Genomic DNA, 23,510 nt, shown 5'->3' with positions numbered 1-23,510 from the left:
TTTGGCATGGAGTAGGCACGTAACATTAAACATTGGTATTATCCTCATCAACTCCTATGAAGTGAGATGCCATTATCCGTATTTCACTGATGAGGAAACTCTCAGAAAGTTGAAGCAATTTCTGCAGAAACAACACAGGAAGTCATACTTTAAAATAAAGTAAGAGCTTTTATCACTAAATTATGTTGTAATTTTTTTCCCATTCTAAGCACATACTGATAATTTTCCCTATGCATATTTACTGAATAAAACAAACAGATCTTGTGGCTATCCATATTCCTTAAACTAGATATAGTAGTTACTTTAAATCTGATAACTGCAAAGCAGATTATTACGGTAGTTCCTTACTTGTGTGTGTGTGAGCGTGTGTGTGTGTGTGTGTGTGTGTGTGTGAGCATAAGGGGCAGACACAGAAGACTTGACTTTTTGTTTTAAACCTTATGCATAAGAAGTAAGAATGTTAACACATCTTTGAATCAAAACCACAGAAGAGAGCCCAGTGAAAACTATAATACAGTGGAAGTTCTGTGTAGCCCAATTAAAGATAAGATCAAAATTTGCAAGGGCAAAATTAAATAAACAAGATACTTGTTCAGGTCATATACCATAGTGTCAATTAATGTGTGTGTGTGTGTGTGTGTGTGTGTGTGTGTGTGTGTGTGTTTGCTTGTTTGTTTTTATGATTCCGGTAAGGGACAGGGCTTTACTCTTATGAGTGCATCTAGAAATCTGTCTTCACCATAGGATTCACTGGTGAATATACATGCAAGATCTTAGGGGCATTATGGAAACTTTTAATTCAATTCTTAATAATTGGTTGTTGATTCCACTTACTTTTGCAGTAAGGTTTACTTCTATACTAGACACATATGGATGTATCTTATATGCTGTTTGCTCTAAAACCTAATGGTAAATGCTAGAAAAATCAAAACAGTCCCTGAATTAAGTAGACTCTTTTTTTTTTTTTTTGGTCCAAGTTCACTTCTTGACTGCATAACCTTAGATCAGGCATTAAATTTGAGATTTAGCTCTACAGTATTTAAAATTTCATTTATTTTATTTTTTAATCATGGCAACATTATTATTTCAGTCCATTCCCAAAGAAAATATGGAGAATAAGTTGGAAATCACTAGTATTCCTATTTTAAAGCCAAGAAATCTGGATTTCAGAGAAGTGACTTCCATTGGATCAAGCAGAAGTAAGTAGGTTTGAAACTAATAAAAATAGTATTTATTCAACACAATTACAAATATTTTATGCCCATTTAATCTATTTGTTCTTTACAACATCAAACAGATGATGTGGGAACTATTACTATATCCTTTTTATAGATGAGGTGACCGAGGTATTGTAATGTTAAGTATCTTACTCAAGGTCACAGCTAGTAAATGTCAGAGATGGAATTCAAGCCCAGATGACCTGATTCTAGTTTCTATACATGTAATCACTTGACACTCTGTCTTTGTAAAGGCAATAGAAACAATAAAACTTGTGGTTCCTACCTTCAAGTTATTTAGACTCTTTTACAAATGTAGTGAAAGTATAAATATGCTTATCATAGGAATAAGTTATGGTTTCTTTGGAAGGAAATGAATATTGCATTTGGAATGTATGTTATTTCAGTACTCCTGAATTTGTCTAGTTCTTACAGTCTTGCTTTATAGGGCCTAGAGGCAGAAAATAGTCTTATCCTATAGCATTTGAGACTGGAGCTATTAGGTTTGTGGTGTTGAAATGAATATGTCTGATCTTTCTGCTCTAAAACTAACCTAAGTTAGGAATATAATAGGGTTAGGAATTTAAATGTCCGTAGCACTCAAACTGTAATTTAAAGCCATACACTTCGGACTTCTCTACCACCTATTCTGCAAGCTCCCTGAAAGTTAACTCCTTTGTCACCAAACCCAGCAATGCCTACTGGGCATGCCCAAAGATATGGTTAGAGCCTCGCACGGAGTTTCACTTCCTCCAGGTTTTACCAGCTGCAAAAGACAGGAGGAGACGGATAGAAGAGTTAAACAGGTACAGAACTTGGCTTGGCTCAGAATGCCCGTGGCCAAGGCAGAGCACGGAAAGCTGGGGGGTGACAAGAGGCTGTCGCAGAAAGCACCTTGTCAGACAGACTTGAGTCTGGTTTACAAGTTGGTGCATTAGCCTGTTAGGTCTTTCTGGCACAATTGGTAGGCAGATCGTGAAGGTTTGAAGATCGCTCAGGTTAGGGCCACAGTAAGGGGTGGGGCAGAGACGTTGGATCTAGGGGAATGCCTGAGACTGTGTGGGTCTTGCTGTCCCTGCATTCCTCGAAGAGCTGCAGCTTTTCAGGGTTCCAAACAGGAGACCAAAGTGCGCAAGTAAACCCGGAGCTCATCTTAATCACTGACTTCTTGCCCCCTTTCTTTTAGCTGCCCAGCTCTTCCGTGGCACCCTTTCAGGTACCCTCGCCCAATCACGACTAAACCCCGGAGAAGTGGAATCTCCACACAGGTTTCCGTGGGTCTAGCAGGGGCCTGGGCATGCTCAGTAGGCTACGTGGTTCTCTGGTTCTCTCTCTCTCTCTCTCTCTCTCTCTCTCTCTCTCTCTCTGGGGTAGGGTGGGTGGTGACAAGTTAGAAGCTCTTGCGGCAGGTCCCCGCCTCCAGGATCGGGCTTCCCCTGCAAAGGGACGAAGCGGAGGTATAAACACCTCGCACCGCAGCGTCCCGACCTGGAGGGGCTGTGCCCGCGGGCCCAGCCCACCAGGATCTCTGCCTGAGGACGGCCCGACGCTCTCCATGGTACTGCGGAGAGCTCAGCTCCGCCCTTCTCTTTCAGAAGGACAGCACCCGGCGTCACGTAACCCAGCCTTCTCAGGCTCCACCACCGCCTCCTCCTTCCCAGCTCTTTCCCTCTCTTCCTCCTCCTCCTGCTCCCCTCCGTTGCCTGTTCTCCCCTCCCGCACTCCTGGAGATAGACGCTCAAGCCTGACGCCTCTGAAAAGGCAGCGGCAGTCGCCTTATCCACAGACCTCAGGAAATTCGCTTTGACCGATGCATGCTTCAGGCTCTGGGTCGAGCTAAGGGGAATAACCGGGCAGGTAAAGAAGCTCAATTTGGGTTGGGGGAGGGGATGGGGCGAGGCAAGCTGGAGAAGGATATATTTCCCCCTTGTAACTGAGCCAGGAGCTGCCACAAATGCACAAGGAAGGATGGGTGGTGGGAGGGTGGAGGAGTATAGATCTTCGTTATTTTGCATGAAGCTTTTTAAATAGATGGCAAGAAGATGAGATGGTGGAACTAGGATAGTAACTTAAAGGCTGAATGCAGTGATTTATTAGCAAAAGAAAGAAAACAGACAAGTTAGAAACCAAAGCAATAAAATATATCTGTATGTACATCTTTATTTCCCTTCCCCATCAGCCCCATGCTGTGCCTATCCTTAATTTGTGCAGTTGACTCCAGGCTCCAAGAAACTGCACTGGTATTAGAGATGGAGCTTGGAGACTGGGCGGGAAAGCCAGGGAGAATTTGGGTGTGCATTGGTATTAAGAGACTTTGCAAAAGCGAGGGGGTGGGGGGGAAAGGCACTTCTAAAAATTATCCCAAAGATTTCAGGTTCTTGGTGATGTATATATTGAAGGATGCATGGAAAGATATGTGTGCATGTGTGTGTGTGTGTGTGTGTGTGTGTGTGTTATAAACATATTAAAATAAATGCAGCTGCAGCGGACGAGCATACTGTATCGATCCTTCCAGTGGCTTGGGAATGAATTTGATTCTAGAAATGAAAGAAAAGATTAATGAGGCTGTTAGTCTGCTTTTGAATTAGAGCGCTTCTTCCTTTGGCTGCAGTAAGGTTGTTTTTCAGATCCTTTTATTTCATCCTCTAATTTGTGAACTCACCAGGTTTTTCCGGCACCTAGAGAGAATCCTCTTTCTCCATATAAATACAGATACTCTTCACACACAATGAGCTTCCTCTAAGAACTGGGAGAGTCAGTTGACCTCCCTGTGGTAAGAATATGTATGTGTTTCCCCCCTCTCCTCCATTCCTTAAAAAATTGTCAAGGTATGCATTAGTGGTGGAGGGAAGGAGAGAGGAGTGAGAAAGGTTTTGTGATCTATGTAATATTAATTAATAAAATAATCAGCTCCAATCCAGTCTCTCCCCCCCCCCCCACACACACACCACAAAGATTTTCTAACACATAAGCTTCAGGATGGTTTCAAAGCACTACTCTTGATCTTGAAATTTCAGATTTATTTTGCAAAATGACTGAAAAATTGGCAGATGTCCGAGTCCACTTAAAAATGAGAGTATATTGAATAATATGCTATCTTAGGATGATTTTTAAGAGCACCTTTCTTTGGGGTTGGCACAGGAATAGGCAAGATATGGCTGGTGATTGCTGATGGTGTGGAATGTATCAGCCATAATAAATAAGCAACTGAGATGGTTATTTCTTTTTTATTTCTACTGGCCAATGTGTATGTGTCTATATGTGCTGTGTTGTGTGTGTGTGTGTGTGTGTGTGTGTGTGTGTGTGTGTGTGTTGAAAAAGAGAGAACCACTCATCAATTTCATCTGGGGAGGAACTTGAAGTGGGATCCCCTAGCTTGGTGGCTCTCAGCTGACACCTGTAGGGATTGCTCTGTACTGAAGAGAAATGCTCTTAGCTCCCTCCATGGAGGAGCAGCAGCACAATGCGGTGCCATAAATTACTGCTAGTTTCAGCTTGTAGGGGAAAAAAGTGTTAATTGCATAGTGAGCTTCTGTGTCCAGGCCATAAATGTGTGTGCGTGTGTGCCTGTGCGTGTGTATGCAGGGGGTGGGGTGGTATAGTGGGAAATGTTGAGGGAAATGCTTGCGTTTGCTTGACATGACCAGATGAACCATTTGTGTTTTTTCTTTCTCTTTTCTTTCTTTCTTTCTTTCTTTCTTTCTTTCTTTCTTTCTTTCTTTCTTTCTTTCTTTCTTTCTTTCTTTCTGGCAAAATGTAAGAGTAATGTTCTTTTGGCAAAAAACAAACAAACAAACAAACAAACAAAAAAGGCTTAAAAGCAACTCACTACTTACGATTTCTGCACATTTCAGGAAACTGTCAGATTAGGGTTGGATAAAGAGGTGATTTTATAGTGAGTGATTCAAAGACATGATTTCATATTCTAGCATCCTGGAGCCATAGCAGCTAAGGTGTCACACATGCCAACTGCTGTTCTGACCACACAAATTCTAAGAGCTGACAGCCAGATAAGGACTCGAAGGGGAGTAAGGATCACTACACTGTTTGGCAAAATATTAAATACTTTACCCATCTTTAGAGGAGTTAATGTCATGGCAAGTGAGACATAAATGCTGCCCAAAATAGATATGACTCCAGTTACATGTTTTCTCTTAGAACAGATTATTCTTTTAATAAAAGGAAAATACTTGTGTGAAATTTAAAAGACACCCCCAAGAAACCATCAATGTTCTTTCTTTGAAAAACCTAAAATGGTAGGAATGTTATACAAATTCAAGCCAGTCGCAGTTTGATCTGTTTTGCCTGCTGTAAAATCTGTATTAACTGAGATTTGAATAGGATGTATTTTTATTGTCCATGTTATCAGTGCATGTTATAAGCAGAAGCCCTTAAAGGGGCCTCTTTTGCTCCCCTTGTCATATTTAAAAAAATAAACTTTCTCAGAAAAAGTAAAAGATAACCATAAACAAATCCGTATAAAATCCTAAGAGGGTTACCTATTAACAGTTATAATAAACTATAAGGGCATAATGGCTGATTGTAAAAGTGCAATATTAACTATTGGGAGACATCAGGTCTTCCTTGTAGATCAGGACAAATATGCCCCTTCTAATAAGGTTAACTCTGGCTTCCTAATGGCTCTAGTTATATACCTGGTTTCTGAACTGAATGATGATTTATATGATACTATAAATGCCTTTAGAACTTAATTTTTATTTTAATTCTCTGCAGATTTTCTGGGTCCTTATAAAAAGACAAAACCAAAATGCATCACCAACACACAACCAATTGATATGCTGGCATCTTAATTTGGCCTCGCAGAGGCAGAGAGAAAAGAAGAGGAGCTGTTGTGACACCTAACAGCTTCTGGCTATTTCGCAGCTTCAGGGTTTGAACCCTACTGTTGGGGAGGGAAAAAGAGAAGCAAACTCCAGCCTGTGAGGCCATGCACAAGGAATTCTGCATTGGCTACAGGGGTGCTGGTGGTCCATGATATGACAGAAGAAACAGGCCTTTAAAGCCACTCAGGGGTTAAGTGGTGCCATAAAGAGGCAAGGAACCCTTTTCTCCCTTCTGGTTTGGGACATCACATCTGGAGGACAGACACTCGAGGTACTCACAAGTATCCAACGATCCTGGTTTATTGCTGACTTCTTGTACTTCTCTGACAAGTATTTGCTTCTTAACGGACTCTGTTTCCCTTTTGCCCGGTACCACTGATGGTACCTCGCAGATGATAGTATTCGAGGAGTGAAGCATCTGTTGACACCACCGATGCCCTTGAACTAGGTCATCGGACTCAAATGGATAAGTGACTTCCCTTGACCTTCTGTTAACGCCGTTTCCAGAACGTTGCTTCCAAAGTGTATCCTCCCTTTGGACTGGAAGATCTGCTGCTGCCCTGTACCACTGGGGTCTACGTTTTCCAGTTGGGAGGGGACTACAGGGAGAGAGGGAGGGGTTGCTGGAAGAAGAAGAAAAAAAAAAGAGCTAGATAAAGGAGGGCGCATCCCTCCCACTCCTGCCCATCCCCTTACCCTACTTGTTTCCAGACCCTTATTTCTACGTCACGGTGTCCAGGACCATTTTGACCCTGTCGGCCCCGGCACCCCCCCGCCGCACCCCAGCCCCGAGCATGGGGACGGCGCTTCTCCAGCGCGGGGGCTGCTTTCTCCTGTGCCTCTCGCTGCTGCTCCTGGGCTGCTGGGCAGAGCTGGGCAGCGGGCTCGAGTTCCCGGGCGCTGAGGGCCAGTGGACACGCTTCCCCAAGTGGAACGCCTGCTGCGAGAGCGAGATGAGCTTCCAGCTCAAGACTCGCAGCGCCCGCGGTCTCGTGCTCTACTTCGACGACGAGGGCTTCTGCGACTTCCTGGAGCTCATCCTGACGCGCGGCGGCCGCCTGCAGCTCAGCTTCTCCATCTTTTGCGCGGAGCCCGCCACGCTCCTGGCCGACACGCCGGTCAACGACGGCGCCTGGCACAACGTGCGTATCCGCCGCCAGTTCCGCAACACCACGCTCTTCATCGACCAGGTGGAGGCCAAGTGGGTGGAGGTCAAGTCGAAGCGCAGGGACATGACCGTGTTCAGCGGCCTCTTTGTCGGGGGGCTGCCCCCGGAACTGCGCGCTGCGGCGCTCAAGCTGACGCTGGCCTCGGTGCGGGAGCGAGAGCCCTTTAAAGGGTGGATCCGTGACGTGAGGGTCAACTCCTCCCAGGCCCTGCCAGTGGACAGCGGCGAGGTGAAGCTGGACGACGAGCCGCCCAACAGTGGCGGGGGGAGCCCGTGCGAGGCTGGCGAGGAGGGCGAGGGCGGGGTGTGCCTCAACGGAGGCGTGTGCTCGGTGGTTGACGACCAGGCGGTGTGCGACTGTTCGAGAACCGGCTTCCGCGGCAAGGACTGCAGCCAAGGTAAGGCCCGACGCCTGACCCACCGGGGGCCTCGGCCTGGGCAGGGCGCGGGGAGGCAGGGCGAGGCAGGCGGGGCCGGCTGGTGCATGGGGTCTTCCTTCTCTGGACGGTGTGTTGCAGCTAGTTTGCAAGGTGAAGACCTGTTTGTGGCCTCTCGGCCTTATCACCTTCCACAGCTCCTCCTTTGGCATCCTCTTAATGGTTTTTAAGCAGACCCATTTCCAGGTTCAGATTCCTCCTGGGAACCCTTTGTGCCAGCCCCACTTCCTTCCAAGTGGCAAGTACAAGTTCCTCTCCTCTTCAGACTCCTCGGGTTGTTAGGCCGCTCCCCATCTTCAGAGGGCCATGGCCCACCTGAATGACCGCTGTGCTTTCCTCTACCACCTCTAAGTCTGTAATACGCAGGTGTTCCCCATAAGATGCAGACAAGCATCTACAAGATTGGGCACACGTTTGGTGAAGAATGAAGTGCAGGGGTGGTTCAGTATGGTTGAAATCTCCACGTTTGTTATTCATGGTAAAGGACAGGGGGAATAGGATTCGTAGGAACTGCTTTGCCTTTTGTAAGGAAAATGTAAAGTCCTGCTCCTGGTTGTGGAAAAATGGGGCAGTGGGAGGGGGCACATGTGAAAATTGTTTTGATTAGAAGGAGGAGGGTTCTTGGAATTAATGTTAATTTCTGCGGTTATGTCCATGTCCAACATTTGTCAGTTTAGGAAAAATTATGTGATTTCTCTGGTTTCTTGAAGTGGGAGACAGGTCAGCTAAAATTTAGAAATGTTAGAGATTAAATAATGTATTTCTCAATTAGCAGATGCCTTGGGAAGATAAATAGCACAGAAATTTAGATGTTGTTGGACTGGGAGGCTTCTGTAGGCTAATAAAATAGGGAATGCATATGAAGGATTGCAAGAGATTTCCTGAGTATATTTAGCTAATGATATTTATCTGAGGCCAGGCTGTAATTTCTGTTGTTTTTAAGGATTGAAACAGTGCAGAGTTAAACACACACACACACACACACACACACACACACACACACACACATACACTCACACACAAAACCCATACTTAAGTTTTATTTTCTCCCTTTCATAAAATAAATTCAGTCATTAATGTGTGTCCAATGTTTCTACATGACAATGACCAAGGAAAAATACTTTATAAATACCGAAAAACCTATGAACAGAAAGTGACTGATATGCAAAAGATAAAACATGGATTTATTTGTGGCTGAGCAGGAGAGATGTCAGGGTTTAAAGTAGATAGCTAATGGGTCAAATCAAGACAGTCAACACATGGATAAATGACATGTATGACTGAAGTTGTTTTTAAAAATATTACTAAATCTGATTTAGCTGTAAGGACAAAAGCTTTATGTGTGGCTGTATTTTATTGTATAATGTCCCCTGTTTTTTGTTTTTTGTTTAGTTTTTGTTTTTTGTTTTTTTTTTTTTTGTTTTTTGCTTTTTGGGTTTTTTTTTTTTTTTTTTTTTTTTGCTGATACCAATAAGAGGAAGTAGCCCTTGTAAATCTTATTAGACTTGGCAGTTCTCTCTCATTTGACTTTAAGAGAAATGAAGACTTGGTAAAATTTATGATAGTTTAAAGGGAGTACTTAGAAAGAAAAAAGCTGGTCATTAGAGAAAGAAGAGTTCTGTAGCCTTCATGGGTTTAAGGGGAAAAATATGTAAAGGGTTATTTTATTATTCTCTGCCTTCATGAAGGTCCCCCCCCCCATTATATTTTGGCTAAGTAATTGTAGAAGACTATGTATTCTATGGCCTATACTGCACTTCAGCTTGGCCAGTAAATTTCCATGGATTTAACACCAGGCTTTATAGTTAGGTTTTACCAAATAAAGCCTAATTTTATTTATTACAAAAATAAAACAGTACATGTTTTTCCTCTCCCAAATCTCATTTAATTGTAAATCTTGAATGAAATGGCTACATATGATGATTTGCTTTATGATGATTTGAAGTTCCATACATCTGCACTGATTAATAGAAATAAATTTTGAAAAATGAACATTATTTTATGGGAATATTGCTCTAAGTATCCTAATGTCACTTTAAAATACAGAGCAGGCAGTTTAATGAAGGACACTTGAGATATAACTTCCTTCCTTAAATTAGGAAACAAATATGACACAATGACAGCTTGTTCTGTGTGGGAGGGTGTTTTAAATTAAATTTTTTATTTTTTTGTGCATTTTAAATGTAGGGAACCAGGGATCATGCATAATCAGGAACACTTAAGAGTGGAGAAAGCATGGCAAAAGTAATATGTTGAAGAGAAGCAGAATTAGATGTTTCTGAAATGCATTTTATTTTGCCAATGGATAACTTTCCATAACAGGAAGAATTTAGAATTACCAAGATACATAATTGAACAGTCTAGTACCTGATGCGTAAGATAGTTCAATTCAGAAAAGAAAAATCCATCAGGATGGTTCTGGAGCATTGATTCGTTTTGAAAATTTGATCTGGAAACAGAGTGCAAAGATCACCACTAGTCATGAAAGGAAAACAAAAGGCTGGATTCTTCTGATTATCACAAAAATGAGAGATGGAGTGATAAAGGCAGAGTTGATCAGCCCAGGAGGATTGGCTCCATTTTGTGTATTTTCTCTATTTCATGTGTGTCAAGTGACTATTAAATAATTAATTGAGAATGATGCCTCTCTGAACACCAATCATGTATTGATGGCTAGGGATAGATGGTTTCTATTCAGATGAAGTATAAGCAAAACCCTGCCTGTAGCCAGTATTTACACTGATTGCCACATTCTTTTTAAAAACTAATTTAGAAGCAAATCCACATTCATTATAGAAAATTTAGGAAAAAAATTAACAGCCAACATTAAATAAGAATCAAATTACATCCAGTTCTGACTAAATTTCTCTATTAACTTAATATTTAGTATCATTTGGTTGACTTCATATTAAAAATACGGTAAGAACTACTAAAAAGACAATGATAGTATTCTTTCTCTCCTTTTTTTTTTTCTGGCCCAGAATGTGTTGCCACAACTTCTGTATCTATGGTTTTCTAGAATATTTTTATTTAATGAGCTCTGTTTCATCCTTACTCTACTTTATTCAGGCCTAGCAAGTTTTATATATTTATTTATGTAGCAATGGAAAGAGAACACAAGAAAGGTTATGTGTCATGACCAGGTTAGTGGCAGAGCCTGCTTAGGAGTACAGGCACTTGTATTCTAGAGCCTTGTGTTCTCTTCTCTGCTCAATAAGATTTCCATTTTATTATGATTGATTTTTTTTTTAGGTTCAGGCATTATTCAGGAGGAAAATATATACATATAAATGGCTGATAGAACAGAACTAACTTATGCATCACTTATGTTCTTTGACCCTGAAAGTCAGCCTCAGAACTCAACTATCCAAAAATGTCATCTTTCTTGAATGATGGATGCTTATGGGGTACATAGCTTTTTCGGTGAACCGTACTCATCTAAGTGCCCCAGGACCATTATTATTTAATAAGTTTCTGCTTAAAAGGACTAATAGTTTCTTAGCAGCTTAAAAGAATTAGTGAATTCCATGGCTATCCAGCTTAAAAATGAGAATAAAAGGCTGATCAATGAGAAGTGAAGTTATACTTTTTTTATGACTTTCATGTATTTAAGGGTCATTTTTATTAAAAATTTCATACTAGACTGTGAGTGTCACTTTTATTTACTTTCCCTATTTAAATGGTCATGAACACATACACCTTATGATGGCTATTTACTATAAATTACTAAACATGGCAGTGTGATAGATGTCATTTAATAAAGTTCCTTCTTTCTAAGACTTTACTAATGTTACCAGAGAGACAGCCATATTCACTCAGTCATTTCTACATTCATTTCTTTATTCAACAAATACTGATTGAAAGCTTTGTATGTGCCTGAGTAGTAGGCTCAGGGAATAATATGGTGAATAAACTCTCAGAAATAGCTCCTACGTTCCTAGATTTAGCACTTCAATGAGGAGACACAGTTATTAAAAAAAAAAAAAAGTAAATGGAGACTTAAAATGCCAGTATGCATTTTGGAGGACAGGTACATGATATTCTGAGAACTTAAAATAGTGTGAACTCACCTACCAAAGAAGGTTTCCTTGAGAATTGATGTTTAAAATCTGAGAGATGAGAAGGGATTAGCCAGAGTAATAATACTAGGTACAAAAGCCTGCTATAGGAAGTGTTGTGGCATATTCAAACAACTGAGAGAATGCCCTTGAGAATGGAGCTTTTATAGAGAGGAGTTGGGGCCGGGTCTTTCAGGGCCTTCTAGATCATATCAAGCAAGGATTTGAATCTTTATGGTAAAAGTGATGGAAAAACAATGGAAGGGGTTAGTGTGGAAGGTGGGCAGGAGGGTGCCAGTATCAAATTTATATTTCAAAATGTCACTCTGGCTACAGTGTAGAGAACACATTGATAGGGGGCCAGGGAAAAAAAGAGAAAACATTACTTTCTGTTTGTCAGTCCACAAAATTTCTTTAAGCACCCACTCTAAGCTGGAGACTGAACGAGGGGGACATGGGGAAAAACAAGGTTCTTTCTTTAAGGAACTTAGAATCTTTGTGAGTTTTGTTAAGCATAGAAATCTAAGGCCATTCATTGTTAAGAATTCTTGTTTCTATCTGCAAGAAGTATTTGAACACTTTCTGTGGATTATCATGAAGATAATATGCTCAGATAAACCCACCAAGTCTATAGACTTGGAGCTCATGGGCAATGTCATTCTTTGTTGTACCCTCCAAGAATCTTGTTCAATATGCTTTTCTTGTGACGGTATATATCGGTTGATTAATTCTAGGCTTTCAATAGTTCAACTGCTGCAATAAAGAAAAATATTACGTAGGTACTTAATTTTTTTATTCTAATTGAGAATTTTTATTATGATTAAGCAAGACTTTAACACAAATGCATTTGTAAAAACTTACACCCTCCATATAAACTAATACATTTATTCATCTCAATCCTATACTTAAATAGTGATGTTTCCTATATTTACTCCAGTATATAGATATAGGTATTTAATGGACTTATCCTTTTATGATTTGTCTTTGAGGCTCTCCTATAAGTTAAAATTATTTACATGTATCTGCAAAGAAGCTAGATACTATATTTGAGCTTAAAAGCTCAAGTAAGATATTCTTGTAGTTATTGTAAACATATTTTAGCATACATTTACATATATGCCAGTGAAATCATGTTCCAGCTTTGGATACCATTAAATGAAATGTGATAATAAACTTATAAGAAACAAAACAAAACAACTCCTGATTTACTACAGGAAGGACTAACACTATATAATATTTATGCTATTGTTAGCTATATTGTGAGAATATCTGAAGCTACGATGGTTCCTGAAAAGTCATTGACCACGTTTTATCTTCCTTTCTCAGTAAACATTAGTGGCCACATTGCTTGCAGGGTTAACTCCTATAAATGATCATAGAAAATTAAGTCCCAGAGATATTGGATTTTATTTTATTCTGGAGATAATAAAGCTACTGTTAGAAGTTTCTATGCAAACTGTACTTTCAAGAAGTGTATGTGATTATGACATAATTGAGAATAAATCATTTTTGTATTCTAAAAGTTTTGAGTTTGTTATGCAAAATATTATGCAAAACCTATATACTTTTTTCCCTTGTGTACTTATGTATAATTTTATGGCACAGTCCCTTTTCTATTAATCGAAACTTAGGAATTGGTAAATTTCTCGGTCGTTGATAAATAATAAGTCTTAAAATGTTCCAGTTAGGTTTTAGATACAAAAAGTCTTTTGGTGAGTTGTATCAGAGCTCTTCAAAAATTGCATGGCTTTTTTTTTCTCTTGTGCATAGATTCTATGTGTTTCTACTTGGATATGGGAATGGGTGTGGTGCTCTCTCATAATCTTTTCCTGCCATGTTATATACACAACGTGTGTAAACAGAATGTGGCATGTCATCTGAAAAACTAAATTCTAACTAAATTCTAGATGTGGCATTGCCTCTAAATCACTGCTACAGATAGGGTAAGATCACTGATGTTCTTTGTTTCAATTTTCAAGATTGTAAATTGAGAAACACAAAATCAGACAACTAATACATTTGAGCTTCTGCTAACCTATTTCAGGGTGTGAGTAGTTAATAGATATAAACTCCCAGAAAAATGTGAACATTTGAAAGAAATATCTAACGGCAGCAGCATAGATGGCCATAAAATTTTGTGAACATTAGTAGTGAAATGTTAAACATGTTTCTGTAAATCTATGTTGGGGTCATTTTATTTATTTTTTTTAATTTTTTTTCAACGTTTATTTATTTTTGGGACAGAGAGAGACAGAGCATGAACGGGGGAGGGGCAGAGAGAGAGGGAGACACAGAATCTGAAACAGGCTCCAGGCTCTGAGCCATCAGTCCAGAGCCTGACGTGGGGCTCGAACTCCCGGACCGCGAGATCGTGACCTGGCTGAAGTCGGACGCCTAACCGACTGCGCCACCCAGGCGCCCCAGTTTGGGTCATTTTAAATGAAGTTTAGATCATTCATACTCAATAGTGTGTATAAGATGTGGTAGTTTTCTTATTACACACTGACATGTTAGTACAGACAAGCTGAGTAAAGAAGACAATGGTTCCTTTGTTCCTTCTGTGTAAAGATCTAAACAAATGAAATAAACAATTTAAGGCAGCAACTAAGTGGGTGTATATTATGATTGTATTTATATGAAATTCAAAACAGACACAATTAAACTCTGGTGATAGAGTTCAGAATTTGTGTTACCTTTGGCAATATGGATGAAAAGGTGGCACAGTGGAGCCTTTCACATGATCTGCTTGGTGTTTACATGGATATATATATTTGTAAAGATTCACTGAACTATACACTTAAGCTTTACATATATGAAGTATCTACACATAAGAAACTTTATGTATGTTCTCTCAATTTAAAAAATTTCTTTAACTTATGAAAAGAATGATGTTAAATGAATACACACAATGTGTACATATTCATACCCTAAATACATGTAAGAATGTACTTAGGAAGGAATTCTCAATGGAAATCCGTATTTTAGAATGGTAGGCAAAAGGTTCAAATATTTGTAACATAAATCCAAAGAACATTCTGGAAAGCAAGTGTATATACATGTCAATACATTTAAGGGTAATCTGAGTATTCTGTTTTAAACCTCGGTACACCCTTTAACTTGTTTCCAATTTCTTGTGCCTTTATAATAGAAACACACACATAAAACAATAAACCATTCCTATTTTATATTTGCACCTATTAAGCAAAAGTCCTACCAACATATTCAAGCAATCTCAGTTTTCCATTTAGGACAGCTCAACTACTGGAATTTTAAGTAATTGGATGATGAGTATGTTGTAAGGGTTTGATAAATATTTGAATGAGTGCTTGGATGTTGGAAAAAACATTTCCAGTCTAATTATAACTCATATAATTATCTAAATCTACAAATATACATGATTTCTTCCCCCAAAATATTAGGCATCAAATTTTTTCAAAAGGTGTACTAGATGTCCCTCCTTTCTTGGTGCCATAAGCACCTCTTGGGTTTGAATACAATTTGAAATTATTGTAACTACTATTTAGTGTTTACTGAGTGAAAAGCTTCATACAGTGTGCTTTGTCCATCTTAACCTTATTTATTACTACAACATCCTACTTGATAGGTTTTATAAAATTCCCATTTTATAGAGGAGAAAATTGTGGATTGGCGAAGCTACCTTGCCAAAATCCCATAGCTTAATGACAGAGCTGAAATTTGAATCCGGGTGTGTCCACTACCCCAGCAGGCAACTCTCTCCATTATATGGCATAACCTGTGTGTTTCACTTAACAGACAGCTGATGGCCGCTGGGAATTTGTTTATGAGTTGTCAGCTTGCTGCTGATATGAATGCCTGATTTGTAATAAAGCTTTCAGAATTGGAGATCATGGCAGACCCTTAAATTTAGTGCCATTTCCTAATATCATGATAATAAAGAAACAAAATAGCTTGTCAGAATTCATCACACTCTGTTTCTATAACACTTGCTTATTTTCTGCTTTTGTTGACCTTCTATTAATATTATGCTTAATGGGTTGATTCTACTTTAATGTAGCTACAAATAAAGCCTCTGTATATTGAACCTAAAGAGCTAAATTAATCTGAAGAAGTACATTTAACTATTCTTTTAAAAATTTTTTTAAAGTTTATTCATTTTTGAGAGATGGATAGAGACAGAGTGTGAGTGTGGGAGGGGCAGACAGAGAGGGAGACACAGAATCTGAAGCAGGCTCCAGTCTCTGAGCTGTCAGCACAGAACCTGACGCAGAGCTTGAACTCACAAGCCAGGAGTCAGATCATGACCTGAGCTGAAGTCGGACACCTAACCAACTGAGCCACCCAGACACTCCATGAAGTGCATTTAATTCTTAATCTTTTGAATGAAAGTACTTAGGTTTCACAAAACAGGCAACACAAAATTTATATCCATCTCAGAATCTGGGAGATAACATTATTGAAATTATAAAATTTCATGGTGATTTAGCATAAATAGAAAGATCTGTCCCCATCACAAAGGTAGCCACTTAGAGTTGTTGAGTTAGAACATTGTTCTGCTGAAGCTATAGATGATGATACACTGGGCACTTAATTGAAATTACATAATGAGAGTGTAGTATCTCTTTTTGGATAAGTAAGTTTGACTTCCCAACACATCGCCTAAAATTGAGTTCAGGAACAGTTCTTAAAGTTAGAAAAATGTATTCCCTATGCTATTTCTCGTATATATGAGAAACTATTATTGGAAGGAAGTAGGAGGAGAACAAGTCTGACCTGGCAAGCCAAAGTGCTGACCTGGACTCTGGTCTAGTAACTTGCGCTCAAAACTGTCTGGACCGTAATTAGAAATACACTGACGCCACATTGTAGAACCGAGTGCTACTTCAATAGCACTTTCTTAGATTGGTTCCCAGGAGGGATCTGGTGGTCCAAAAGTTAAAGGAAGAACTGCCAAGAGGAACAGTTGCTTCACAAGTGCCCTAACATGAGGAGGGGCTTTCTATATTTAATTATAGACATAATGAATTCTGTGTGGATGACATTCTGCAACAGAAACAACACTGATCACAGTGTAGAAGCTGCTATTGGTGGTGACCTAACAATACCGGGCCTTTTATGTGGAACCAGCTAAGCTTACGTGTTAGTCAGATGTTGCTAGATTCAGCAGAATGAACTTCTCCAGTCCAACAGAGGCAAGGAAATTAAAGACTCATGTTTTTCTTCTAAGTAATGATGTCTCCCTATAATTGAGCGTGCCTGGACTCTCCTTAGGGAAATAGCTGGCATGGTAGCATATAACTATAGCTGCCGTATGGAAGATACTACTTCTCAGCTTAAACCATTTATCTGAATGCAACGTTGATTTATTTCAGCACATAATGGGATTATTTATTAAAAATTATTACATATGATACTTAAGGTACTAAATGTTTAATTTATACAATTGAAAACTTAAATATAGAAAGGGGTATATTATATTTCATGACCCAAATGCACAAGTAAATGTTTAAGAGGATACATTTATGAACCCGTATTTTAAAAATTGCATCAACTTCCTGTGACATAAAGTATTGATTTTTAAATAAAGATTTTTAAAATAATGAAACATGTATTTTTGAGAAATAAATGTCTATGTGTGTATGTAGATAAACACAGAAAGATACAAAAATGTGACATAAATAAGAACATTATATAATGTAAGCAGAAGAGGATATTTTTAAGTCTTAGAAATCCTGTTAAGGGGTGCCTGGGTGACTCAGTTGGGGTTAAGCATCCAACTTCGGCTCAGGTCATGATCTCATGGTTTGTGAGTTTGAGCCCCACATCAGGCTCTGTGCTAACAGCTCATAGCCTGGAGCCTGCTTTGGATTCTGTGTCTCCCTCTCTCTCTGCCCCTCCCCTGTTCATGCTCTGTTCTCTCTGCCTCTCAATAAATAAATGTTGAAAAAAAGAAAAATATACATACATATATATATGTATGTATTTATATATATGTATGTATATATGTATGTATAAATGTATGTATATATATGTATATATATATGTATATACACACGCATGTATACACATATAAATCATGTTAAAATAAGTTTTTACAAATATATATTTGTTAAACATGTCATAAAAATAAAATGTCTTTATGATTTAAGGTAGTCTATGTAATATATATATTTTTTCTACACAAGACCTTAGGAACTTGAAAATTCTATGCTTATAGTAAGACAAATGACTTTCTGTGATCAGGCATGGGATTAGAGATTTTGAAGTTTGTGCAAAATAGCATTTTCATATTATTGATTGACAGCATCTCAACTATGCCTGGGGGTTGTATGAAAATCTAACTGTAGTAAATCTTGCTCTCAGATTTCTCTGACAGTTACCAAGATTAATTTGCTTTGATGGAACTTTAGCTATTATTATTAAACAATAATATTTACTTATAGGAATGAGCCACAATATGTTCAAACACATGGAAAATAATAAACTAATATTAATAATGACTTCTTTAAAACTTCTATCCGTAAGAAAAATAGAGGGTTAAACTTATTTAATGAGCTCCTAATGAGTTCAGAATAAGCCAAGACCACCACAGGGGTATTTTGAAACAGCCACTTTTAAAATCAAAAATATCTCTCAAATCTCTTTTACCAGAGTAGTTGGAGAATCTATAAGAATTTTTCTTAATATTTAAATGAGTCATGTACAAGTTTCAGAACATGCCCTCTTGGTCACTTTCTATCATTACGTGAAAATTTTGGGATTTGTACATCATTAATTTTCCTTCCTGTGGCCCCTTAAACTTTTGCTTAGATATGAATGGTAGAGTTAAAATAATATGGCTTTTCTATTTCGATCACAATTTATATATTTTTTGGCTACAAAAAGCATTTGAAGTTGTTTTTCACTGTTACTAGTTTTTGTTTTTCCTTTCACTTGAATTTCATCCATTGTTTACTCTTCTCTCTGCATTGATTTCCTTCATAAAGCACAGGCAGAGGTAGAGCTTCAGAATTAGGGTAATTCTTCACCTGGGAATGGCACTCCTCTATGGCTGTTAGCTGAGAACTGTGCACTCTCCCAGAAGTCATTAGAAATAGAGAATGATGGGCACCTCTCCTTCCCATAGACCCAAGATGTTATCCATCCTGGACAAAGTCCTTGTTTGTATGACACAGAAAATGCTGTGTTTTATCCTAAATAGAGGCAATAAAGATTTGGATTGGGGCCAAATATATAATCCTGGTGTCATCTTCCCACAAGGGATAGAGGATGGAAGGATGATGTGGCCTCAGGGAAGCTGCCGAGCTTGGGATGTGTAATAATTGAGAAAATGAGACCTGAGACTGAAAGAGGAACAGAGATAGGAGAAGAGAAGATGAGTGGGGGGAAAGTAAGTGTTGGAGAAGGCTGGGAGAGAGAGACAGAGAATGAACAGGATTTGAAACAATCAGAACCCTGAGAACTGATGAATTAAAATAAGAAAAATCACATCCAGTTAGTGAACGAGGGGACTAGAACATGAATTTTTTGACTTCTATCCCTGAGATTGAGCTGGAGAGCTAGGAGGACGAAAAAGACAAGGACAAATTCATTATTGTCTAACAATTAGTCACATAAAATATAATCATTCTTTAGCTCTGGGTTCTGGCAGTATGTCATTGGACTTTGTCCTACTGACTAACAATAGTAGCAACAGCAATAGCAAAATCTTGCATAACTCCTACCCTGTGCCAGACACTGTTTTGAGCTCTTTACACATACTAATTCATTTAATCCTCCCACAACCCTATAAAGTAGGTGCTATTTGCCCCAATTCACAACTGAGAAAACTGAGGCACAGAGACAATTTTAAAATTATTCAGTTTAGGGACACCTGGGTGGCTCAGTCATTTGAGCGTCTTACTCTTGATATGGGTTCAGGTTGTGATCTTACGGTTTGTGAGATTGGGCCCCACATCTGGCTCTGTGCTGACAGTGAGAAGCATGCTTGGGATTCTCTCTCCCTCTCTTCTCTCTCCTTCTCTGCCCCTCTCCTGCTCTCTCTCTCTCACTAAAAAAATAAATAAACATTAAACAAAATTACTCTGTTCACACTCTAAGAAATTGCAGAGTTGGCATTCATATCAAGGCCGTGTGACCTCCTGAGGCCATGCCCTGAACTTGTAATTCCTTCTTTTTTTAAATAATAATAACTGAATGTATATCCTCCACACAAATGAGAATCTTCCTTGTGTTTAAATGATGCCTGTATAAACTAATGCAATTTCATTTTCTCTCCCTCTCAGTATTCCATCTAAGTGTTTAATAACTTTTCCTGGGCAGAATTTCTTTTTTAAATTTAATGAAAATCCTTTCTCTGCTGACATAAATTAATTTCTTCTTGTTAGGTCCTCAGTGGAAATAAAATCCATGTAGTCAATATCCCCTTGAATTATCTTTATCTGCTTAAGAGAAAGAGTGCTGTCTTCACTGAGCTAAAAGTGTTTTAGATCCCTCTTCTGTGAAACTGATCTGACGTTCAGCCTCCTTGTCCTAATAGCTACTTGCTTTATTTATTTTACTTGCTATCACCTCCACTCACTAATGTGCTCCCCAGGGTTAGTTTCCCAAACCTGTGACAGTCCTCTTCCATTCATCACAGCAGCTGTATTGCTATACTTTCAGTAACTCCCTAACCTTTCCTCTTGGTTCTGTCTGACTTGCTAATTTCCCATTATCTTGGAAATGGTATGGGCAGAGGCTTTTAAAGTCCTTAGTAGGTGGTTGTTACTTGGCAGTTAAAAAAAAAAATGTCTGTTACTAGTGTCTGTACATCAGGCAGTCTAGAATTGTGTAAAGGGAAGTGTCTTGATAGCATTGCATTTGTAAGCAGGAAAAGTAGGCCAGGAAAATATGAGCTGACAAACAGAAAAAAGAACTTGGACTAAGCTGGCAGTGGGAGTCTGGTCCACAGAGGACTAAACAATGGAAATGGATTAGAACAAGAGTGTGTTGATTTAGGCCTAAGGAAGGAGAAAACAGCATTTGCTTGTAATTCGAGTATAAATGTGAGAACAGACTGGCAGAAGTGGTGGGTGAGTCTCTATTTCTGGAGATCCTTAACAATAGCTTAGATACACAACTGCCAGTTTTAAATTGCTTAGGATTTCCCTTTTCCTGGTCAGAGGCCTGGACTAAATGAACTTTAGAATACATATTCAGCTCTTAGTTAAGTAAATAATCAAACTTTTTGGAAAACTTTTAACATACATATCTCTCAAAATAGGAGATGAAAATAACCCAAAACAACCCCCCCCCCCACCAAAAGAAAATAACTCCAAACTATCCACTGGAAAAAAAAAGGGGGAAAAAAAAGCAGCCCCAAAGCTATTTTAAAAGTATCTCAAGTTATAATTCACTGAAGCATTGGGATAAAATATGGCACCAACTCCCACAGAGCACTTGGTTCATGAATTACTTTCCCAATTGTCTTAAATTGCTGTCGTTGCACGTAGATGTCCCTGGAAGACACTCTGGGCAGGCATGCTTGTGTTTGCCCTAAGTCAGTTGCCCTTGTCCTCTTTACACAGTGGATTGCCCCAGTTTCATGTTTCCTTGAACGTGTTGGAGCTCGAGTTACAGCTGCTGCCTATATATCAACTCACTCCACACTTCCACTTGTTCATTGTGCCGTCCCTAGGGTATCCTCCCCAAAGTGAACCCACCCCACCAGGGGCAGTGCTCCTGCCCTGCTGCCCAAGTGTAGCATACTTAAGTGACGTCCCTCCTGTATCTATACTTTTATATCCTGTATCATTTGCTCTTGCTCTGGGAAACAGCTTTGGATGAAAGGAGTTTGGGCACTGGTGTGAATTCTTCCTGGATAAGAATGGGATGAAAGGCTGAAAATTTTTTTTTTTCCATTTCAAAATAAAGAAAATAAAACCAAAACAACTACCCACCTTAAAAACACTTATTTATGGGTAGTCTGTAATGTGCATGGTTTCTTGGTACAACAAGTTACACAAACCAGAAATCTAGCTTCATCTTTGAGTACTATGTTTTTTGCTCATTCGTGAACCCATTCATAATTCCCAAACCACTAAGAAGCTGTCATACACATCATGAGACATTAGCACCTCTGTAATTGTTCACCTCTGTGTACTCAGTGCTCTTCAAGACAAAATTTAGCAGCACAAATGAAAGTGTTGAAATCTAACACAAATATAAAAAAAATCAGGGATCAAAAACACAAATAAAACTATTAATCACAGTGTACGAAGACCTATAGTAGGGTGCACATGTCTACCATTTAGTGCTTTTATTGATTATCCTCCACTGTAGTAAAAATGAGCCTTGCTTTATGAAAAATCTACATATGGTGGTATGCCTATGAAGAGTGACAAACCTATGAATCCTTTTTTTTTTCAACGTTTTTATTTATTTTTGGGACAGAGAGAGACAGAGCATGAACGGGGGAGGGGCAGAGAGAGAGGGAGACACAGAATCGGAGACAGGCTCCAGGCTCTGAGCCATCAGCCCAGAGCCCGACGCGGGGCTCGAACTCACGGACCGCGAGATCGTGACCTGGCTGAAGTCGGACGCTTAACCGACTGCGCCACCCAGGCGCCCCATCTATGAATCCTTTTAAAAAATTACAGTTATTGGGTTGTTTCACATTTTCAATCAAGTTCCTGTAATTTCAGGGGCACCTGGGTGGCTCAGTTGGTTGAGCATCCAACTTCGGCTCAGATCATGATCTCACAGTTGGTGAGTTGGAGCCCCACACCTTCTTGCTGCTCTCAGCACAGAGCCTGCTTCGGACCCTCCATCCTCCTCTCTCTGTGCCCCTCCTAGATATGCGTGCACACACACTATCTCTCTCTCAAAAATGAATAAACATTAAAAAAATTTAAAAGTTCTTGTAGTTTCAAATTACCCTAATCACTGGATTTTCCCATATCAAAAGAAAACACTTTGGGGTGAGTCCTTAGATAGTTAAAACAATGGGTAGAAAAAGCATCAGGTTAACAAATACTTATTTTGGCATAAACCGAACACAATGAAAGTCAGGAAACTTGGTATTTTTTCTTTTGGTGAAACACTATGTTTTGTTCAACCACTGAGCTAAGAATTGAAAGGGAAAGAAATCACGCTGTAGTGGAGTAGGCTGGCAGATACATGCATGATTGCATACATTTGTGGCATGAATGCAATAAATGCTGTCACAGATACAAGTAGTGCTATTAGAAGCCAGAAAATAATGGGGCTAATCATGTGCTTTCAGTGACCACGTTCACTTGATTCTACTGATATGCTTGCTATTTCAGTCCTCTGTATTTACTCATCAGGATTGTTGTTATCCTCTCTTTACCATTTCTCCTAATCCCAGGCAGTATTCTACATTTCCCCACCCAAAGCCATTCTGCCCTACTACTCGGATGATCCTTTAAAAATAACATTTCTCCTTTGGCTTAAGGATTAAGGAGAAAGCACACATTCTTAAGAATGGCAAGCAAGTACTTTAAGTCTGTGTCTGATCTTCTGGCTAATTTCTTACCACATTATTCCAACAGAGCCATATGATCTAAGCCAGCATTGTTTGTATTATGAATAATTATTGCATTTGCATGTGTTAAGGCCCTTTCTACTGCTATTCTCTTTGTACGTAAAGGCTCTGTCCATTCTCTACTGTGTAAAGTTTCAACCATCTTTCATGACCCATCTTAAAGATCTTTCTGAAATCCTCTGTGGTGTTCTTCCCTGGCCCTCCTACAGAGCAAATGTTGGCTTTGTGTAGCTCTTTGTTCACATAGTATTGCACTCAA

The 23,510-nt window shown here is 39.3% G+C and overlaps 1 protein-coding gene across 26 annotated transcripts in view; it reads left to right on the top strand.

Moving 5' to 3' along the window:
• The first annotated feature begins 6,751 nt into the window (after positions 1 to 6,751).
• The window catches only part of NRXN1 (neurexin 1), a 1,127,382-nt gene continuing 1,110,623 nt past the window's right edge, over positions 6,752 to 23,510 (top strand). For all 26 annotated transcript variants that reach the window (XM_019827182.3, XM_019827181.3, XM_019827189.3 and 23 more), the window contains exon 1: positions 6,752 to 7,627. In XM_019827182.3, coding sequence (XP_019682741.1) covers positions 6,856 to 7,627 — 772 coding nt within the window. In that variant the 5' untranslated portion in view covers positions 6,752 to 6,855. The remainder of the gene's footprint in view (positions 7,628 to 23,510) is intronic.

This window comes from Felis catus, chromosome A3 (assembly GCF_018350175.1).
Source record: "Felis catus isolate Fca126 chromosome A3, F.catus_Fca126_mat1.0, whole genome shotgun sequence".
Classification (NCBI taxonomy): domain Eukaryota; kingdom Metazoa; phylum Chordata; class Mammalia; order Carnivora; family Felidae; genus Felis; species Felis catus.
The sequence above is the reverse complement of the archived record's forward strand: the minus strand, read 5'-3'. Positions and strand labels throughout refer to the sequence as shown.